The sequence below is a fragment of the Barbus barbus genome, assembly GCF_936440315.1.
Source record: "Barbus barbus genome assembly, chromosome: 2".
In the NCBI taxonomy this organism is placed as follows: domain Eukaryota; kingdom Metazoa; phylum Chordata; class Actinopteri; order Cypriniformes; family Cyprinidae; genus Barbus; species Barbus barbus.
In genome coordinates this window covers 24,739,576-24,747,158 of record NC_136730.1, presented here as the reverse complement: position 1 = coordinate 24,747,158, position 7,583 = coordinate 24,739,576, and the positions used below count along the sequence as shown (strand labels likewise).

At 42.1% G+C, this 7,583-nt stretch overlaps 1 protein-coding gene across 1 annotated transcript; it reads right to left on the bottom strand.

The window, feature by feature from the left end:
• Nucleotides 1–672: 672 nt before the first annotated feature.
• Nucleotides 673–7,356, bottom strand: LOC306880050 (sonic hedgehog protein-like; the record flags this gene model as incomplete). Its single annotated transcript, XM_079433326.1, has 3 exons — nt 6,802–7,356; nt 3,068–3,329; nt 673–1,355 (listed from the first exon to the last, which is right to left on the bottom strand). The coding sequence occupies exons 1-3, from the start codon at nt 7,099–7,101 to the stop codon at nt 673–675; spliced, it is 1,245 nt and encodes a 414-aa protein (XP_079289452.1). The 5' UTR covers nt 7,102–7,356.
• Between the last annotated feature and the right edge of the window lie 227 nt (nt 7,357–7,583).

Here is a 7,583-nt window from a genome sequence, read left to right as displayed (position 1 = left end):
AAGAAACAATGAAACCAGAGAAGACGTATATGTCTGTCCCACTCTGACAACCAAAGCAATGACAAAATAATAGAGAGCTCTAAAAGAGAAAACAGCACAAGACTGCAAAGACTCTGCACCTATTTAAATTAAAATATATTCTCGTATCTTACACTATTTCAAATAACGAAAAGTGATTAGGTAACGATCGGTCAAAATCTAATGTACAATTCTGTGTATAAAAATATAATTTCCGGAGCCCCACAGCGTTTGCTTACCCCTAAAATATAACAGTCATTTGCACATATGCACAGAATGTTACAAACTGTCATGAAAGTTTCTTTCTTTTTTCTTGCTTTTCTTACATTTTTTTTCTTCTTCTTTTCCTGTTTACATGAGATATACAAAAATAGATTCTGCACCGCTGGATGACCACTGCATTCGAATCCGTCTGTGTGCCTCCAGCCTGAGTTCACGCGAGAATAAATTATGCAAAGAAAACTTTTAAGGCTCCATTTATTCTTTGAAAATGACATTTCTTTTAAAGTCATTGTAATAAATATCCCAACTCCGCTCGGGGCCTTTGTCTCTTTCTCTCTCACTCTCGCTCTCTCTTTCTCTTTTGCTTGTTCTAATATTGTCTTATATCCTACATTAGTGTGATTTCTCTCGCTTTATTTCCATGCGAGTGTTTCAGCTTGAGTTTACTGACATCCCCAAAGGATGAAGCATGTGGCTGTCCAAAAGCCACGTTCCCATTTGATACAGGAGCTTGGAGTACCAGTGGACTCCCTCCTGTTGTAAAGTCGCATTGGACTGACTGATGAAGTTTTTGGTGAATAGAGCGTGATAGAGCCTGACGGGCGCGAAGGCCAAATGCGCCAGACTGTGGTCCTCTATTACGGCGTAACAGGACGCCAGTATTCTGTCGACCACAATGGTCCCATGAGCAGTCACTGGTGCGAAAGAGCCCTGGTGCTCCTCGGTGTATATCCGCTCCACGATGACAGATTTAAGCTGACCGCTATCATCAACAACCATCACCTTTTGTCCGGCTCTGACACTGCTGGCAAACGAGGCGGTCATGGTGTGCAGATCATCCGTTGAGTTGTCGAGGACAAAAAGGAGGTGAGCAGCGGTGAGGGTGATCTTTTCAACGGGTTCTTTCGTTTCTATCACGTAAAACACGCGTCGCGTCGCGGAGTCTCGGTCTGTGAACATGATGAAGTCGCTGTACACGAGCTTCCCATCGCCGTCCGCCGCCAGCACCTTGTCACCTGGGTTCAGGTCCTTCACGGCCTTCTGTCCCCCGTCTTTGAGCGAGACCAGAGCCGATCCTGGGAAGCAGCCTCCAGATTTCGCCGCAACCGAATTTTCTGTGAGATAAATAGCAATATTTCTTATGCTGCATATCAAGAAGTTACATCATAAATATTTTACGCCAATTTAGCATATTTTCACTCTTAAAAATAAAGATGCTTAAAAGGTTCTTCAGAACGATGCCACATAAGAACCATTTTGGTTTTTACAAAGAACCATTCAGTCAAAGGTTCTTTAAAGAACCATGTCTTTCTTACCTTTGTATGATCTGAAGAACCTTCGTTCGCCACAAAGAATCTTTGGTGAAACAGAAAGGTTCTTCAGATGTTAAAGGTTCTTTATGGAACCATTTGGACAAAAAAAGGTTCTTATAGCATCTTGAAGAACCTTTATTTTTAAGAGTGTTGAGTCGTTATTGGCGAGGTTGTCGGCTTGTCAAGTCAAAAAAGCTCGAAAAACATGCGCGTAAGGCAGCTAAAGCTGCCCCAAAGTCGCCTCACGTAAGAAAAAGTAAAAGAAAACGTGGCAACGGGAATTAGGCTGTAAATCGAAAGCTTTCCCAAAAAACAATGTCTTTGTGTGAGATGAAGGAGGAAAGAGTCTGGACTGCTCTAATTAAAAACCAATAAAGCCCGCACATTGTCATTCTAATGCAGCTTGTGTACAGAGCACTCTTGGAAAAGGACACTTCTGCCTTTCCTTGCGCCTCTTTCATATTTGCTCAGGTGCAGCAACTTCTATGTGACAATTCACACTTATAGAATGAGAAAACCCCAAGCAGGCTCAAATAGTATTTACTTTTCCAAGGCTCTAATGGTGTAGAATGTAAATTAGAAATGCTAGCGGTAGCCAATCAATGCTCTCTTCTTCTTTCCTTTCATTTTTTTTAAACCATCCTGCTCTCCGTTGTCAAGCTTAATGACAATAATTCTGGCCTTGTGGGATCTCTTCACATTCCGATCTCTTGGGTCGGTAAACAGAGCTATAGAATGGACTTTTCGTCTAATCCTCTCATAAGATTCTAGGGCATGAAATAAGATGGTGACAATTGAGAAACAGATTTGGGCGAGCGTGTTCGACCCGGCTCTGTTCAAAGCCTGTAATGTATTTGTAAATGTGTTTAGAATTTAAATGATAAGATTTGGTGAACGAGCCAATATGCTCCAGCTAAATTACCTTCGATCAATGTTAAACTAAATCAAATCCTGACAAGAATTACATCGTCGTTGCGCAAGTGATGCCTTCGTCGCGCGTGTAAAAATACTATCCTCAATTTGTTTTCATAGATCTCTATAAAATGTTTGTACAGTGTGTGTTCTGTTGCAGTGAGTGAGCTTGTGATGACTTGATAAACGCTTGCTTCAAAGAGACAGTGGGGCGATGTAAGATCACTTCATATATTGGCTGGCATTATGTGTCTTAGGAATTTCATAAGGTGTAAAGGTTTAAAAGCAGATCTTATAGAGGAATAGCTTTAAAACAATTTGTAGGCTTTGATTGCTTATCACTTGATCATTTTTTATAAATCCTAAAATGTACAGTAGATTTAGAATAATATTTGTTAGAAATAATCATTCCTTTGCCAGATGTTATTTTATGACACTAATACAGTTCACTTCCAGTAATAAATAAGACAATTTTTTACTCTATCAGAATTTAAAAGCAAAAAAGTGTTAACCCTGCATTTTTTCACATGAAATTCGAGTGTGAAACATTGTGCCCATCACTACTTTATTTTGCTGTTCGAATAAAGCTGCCATGGTCTTACCTGCTTTGACAGAGCAATGGATGTGGGCTTTGGACTCGTAATAGACCCAGTCAAATCCAGCCTCCACAGCTAACCGAGAGAGTGTCCCATATTTGCTCTTGTCTCGATCAGAGGTGGTGATATCAACAGCTCTTCCCTCGTAGTGGAGTGATTCTTCAAAATGGTGACCGTCCTCATCCCAGCCCTCTGTCACACGCAGCTTAACCCCTGGCCACTGGTTCATTACAGAGATGGCCAGTGAGTTCAGCTTGTCTTTGCATCTCTAATAGAATAGAGAGAGAACAGGAAGAGAGGTAATTAACTGAGTTTTAATACATTTCTATTCATTCATCCATGTTGCCATAAGCATTTTTTTTCTTACAAATTTATAAATAATGCTCTGAATCTCCAAAAATAATAGCATAGCTTACATTAAAGCTGTTTGCACCCCCTAAATATATAGACAGGTCTAATTTATTTAAAGACATAAACTGGTTCAGTAGTATCTTATCATTTTCTCTAAACTTCAAGGATCCCAGCTCCTCAGACAATAATTCTGTAATAATAATAGATAGATGCGTCTAGACAAACAAGCCGACTGTACGAGAAACCTGTATTTACACTGGAAATAATTCAGCCTTGCATGCAAGGATATTCTGCCCAAAGAGCTTAATGAAAAATTGATAAGTTATTGCATTCGCTTCACTGATCTAAAACATATAGATCCAACCAGGGAAAGGTGAGACTGCATCAAGGCCTCTTCTCTTTCAAAGGCCAAAACACATGCAATGGTAACTTGAAATGAGAAAACAATACTGAAAAGGGATGTTTGAGTTTTAGTGGTTTTGTACGATAACCTTAAGGTTTAGAGCAGTGGCTTTCGCCAAGGTGCAGGTAGCTGTGGAATATTAGGCCATGTTTGGGTAGTGCACCCACTAACCTTTCCCGGGACCTTGTGTTGAGATGCTTGGCCTTCTCCAGGACAACTCTTCCCAACACTTAACCAATATGTCAAATAAAACACCACAAAAGACTCTTTCACTGCATCCAAAAGGAGAAGCAACTACTCATTATTCTTGTAGCACAGGTTTGCTCAAGGGACGTGATGTGATTGTTTAACCGACAGTCTTTCAGAGGTTATATAAAATCTATTCAAAATATGCTTGCAAATTGTGACACTAAGCCAAATTAATACCTGCAATAATTCACACGCATACCCTCCTAGCTTTGACTTGCTTGCTCTCTCCCTCTTTCTCTCCCCCCTCATAAGTGCACGCGCACACACACACACACCATTCTTAGCCTATAACATCCTATACCAGACTACTATTGCCTCACTTTCTACTGATTTGCTTGACCCTCTAATGTGTGCCGTGAAGGCCACATGCACCTAATTACACTGGATCATATTCCATGATAAAAAGAAAAAAAAGAAGTATAGTCAATTATAAAATGTTTCAGTTCACTCCATTATATCTCTAGTCTCTATTATTCAAACTGCATAGGCTACCATGTCTTTGGATCTGTCAAACCACCAAAAACTTAGTGCGCTTCACAGATGCGTCCTCTTATATGTGGCTACATGCATTTTCATACTGATGATGTGTGGAATATCTGTGGTCTGAATAGAAAATGACAATATGGTACTTTACCCTAATAAAAATAAAACGGATTTAGTGATTATACTTGGAATGTGCTGCCTATTAGCTCTACAGCACTTGTGGCACTTGAATGAGAGAGGAAAATACAAACGAGGCACCGAAAGACACAACCTAGCACATTCTGAGCAAAACTACAGGGGATTCAAGAGCCGTGAAGCCTGAACTCTTTATTAATTCATTGGGTCGTGTGCCGCAAATCAAGCCAAATTCTGTTCAGCCACCATGAAGCGCAGCGGGAACCCCTGTGCCGCCGCTTTGTGCTCCACACGAGGTTTGTTCAACAAGCCGCCTAGTCACAGTCAGCTACTAATCTCCTCCCGAAATGAACTGTTTTAGAGGAAACACTTATCAGCTACCTGTCAGAGCAAACAGCCTCCTGGATGCTCTCGCAGTTGCGCCTAATTTCGCGAGCAGCACCGTTAAGCCCAACTGATTACACAGCGTGTTCAACCAACAAACTCTCTCTTACACTCGGGTGCGCTTCTGCAAAACATTTGTTAACATGGCACCTCGTTAACTCCCCTTGAAAGACTAAGACGTTCATTTGAAGTTACAAGATTGCAAGGGTATCTTTCCTATTTTAATGGCAGCTTGTGTGCCCGCGGGTCATCGCACACTTATAATCACATTCACCTTAAGTAGAGTTTGATATACATCTGAGAAAACCACACCAGACAGGGGTTTCATCTTTTTTTAAGGACCAGAAAAGGGGAAACTTTAAAATGCACCTGCGCGGCGCGTGTAAATCCACTTTGGTTGACAATGTTTCAGCAAACCTTGTCCATGAGACAATCAGTCATGACTTAGACTTTGAACCTTCTATTCAGCAAAGACACGTCCAAAATAGACTAATAAAGATATTATACTCAGGCTAATAGCTTTATAAATTACACGGAAGTAATCCTGAATATGCATATAGAAAAAAATAGTTTCGATGCATTTACTAAGCAGCAATTTTATTGTTCCTTTGCTTTGCAAAGGGTCAGAAGTTCAAATGATCCCTGCTAATGCGACGAAAGTGGAAAGCCATGTTGGGGACAGACAGCCTATTCCCGAAGCTGTCTGACTTTTTTCCCAGAGGCCTAGCTTTGCTTGCAAAATAAAATACAGGAGGGAAAGAATGACAGAAAAAAGATAACCGATGGAGTTGTGTGAGACAGTATAAATATATAGCATACAACCCGGACAAAAAAAAACAACCTTTATATAATTTTTGAGTAGCACACAACTCTAGCATTAACCATAAAATAAATATATCTAAGTCTTACTAGTAAAATAATGCATTTCCGACCATAGGAAACAGTTCCCCGCATCTAAGTAATTATTTACATATCGCCACTATTTACCAAAATAATAGCGCTGCAATTAATATAATGTTGCACTATAGTCTAATCCTGGAGTGTACCACATAAAACTTATTTCAGGCTGTGTGTCGCTTGCTGTTGCTTATATATCGGTCAGTTGTACAACAAATAAGCTATAGATTATACAGCATTGCTAGCAGATGAGCAAACTCCTGGATAATATCGAAAAAAGAGGGCTGAAAACACACAGGCCATTGTGTCTGATTCTAATCGGTCACTAAGTGGTACCGTCCTGGCCCATTTATAAGCAGAAATAAATTGAAGAGCATCCTTCGAGAAATGCCAATATTTTCATGCCCTGATAAGCAGCATCTGAGAGCGGATGGGCTGCGGTCTGACTAAGCGATCCCATGAACATGTATGCTTAATTTCGTTCTATATCTAGCTGTAATAAGACTCACATATTCTGACCGTCACAGTCCCTTCGGATCAGGTGCCGTACCTATCTAGCAGGATCTCCACGTTTTATAAAACAGATAACGCGTGCCCAATGACAAAAATGTATACATAGGAACAGAGAAGGGCATAAATATTTCACGCAACCTTCCACAATGAGGGTGAGCAAGGAGGCAACCAGCCGGTGCGCTCTCTTGATGACATTTCTCTCGCACAGCTTCATTAGAGAGATCCATGCATGCCGTAAGACTAATTCACAATCCCTGCACGAGCTACTTTCCGAAGCTCTGACTCAAACAAGCACCAGTGCGATTTCTGAACGGAAGGGAATTACCTGTGTCATGAGTCTGTCCGCGCCAGTGTTCTCCTCATCCTTAAAGATAATGTCGGGATTGTAATTTGGAGTAAGTTCTTTAAATCTCTCCGAATTGCGCGTGATCTTGCCCTCGTATCTGCCGCTGGCCCCTAAGGTCTTCTCCGCGACATTAGGTATAAACTGCTTGTAGGCGAGAGGTGTCAGCTTCTTGGGATGTCTTCTTCTGCCGTAGCCTCTGCCAGGACCGCAGGCCAGTCCGGACACCACCAAGGACAGACTGAGAAGAAACACCAGCAGCACTCTCGCCATAAGCCGCATTTTGCCGCACGTTGAATCTCGTGTTCTAGAGCGCCCTGCGCGGTGTGTCTAGCAGGATTTCTCGTTGTCGCTGCGCGGATCTCCGGCGATGTCCTTGCCGTCTCCTCAGCTCACGCGTGTCCCTCGGCGCCGAGCCCTACCGTGACAGGTGCGGAAATGTGCGTCTGATAACGCATCGGAGGGTTGCGGCGTGGATGGGAAAGGTAAGACTGACCTCGAAATCACAACGGTAGTTGAAGCCACAGCCACTTATGCGAGAAGCCTCTTTACTCCTATGTATTATAGCTGCGATCTGAGGTAGGGAGGGACCTGATTGGCTCGACGGGACTAACCCTTCTGATGTTATCCCACAAAACAGACGCGCAAAAACCTTTCAAGAAGGTGGGTTTCAGGGGAGGGACACGGTGAGATGTGAACGCATCAGTTTCCCCCCGCTGCTGTCTGTGAGGCTGCGACATGCATGTGTGCTCAGCCCCATCCGT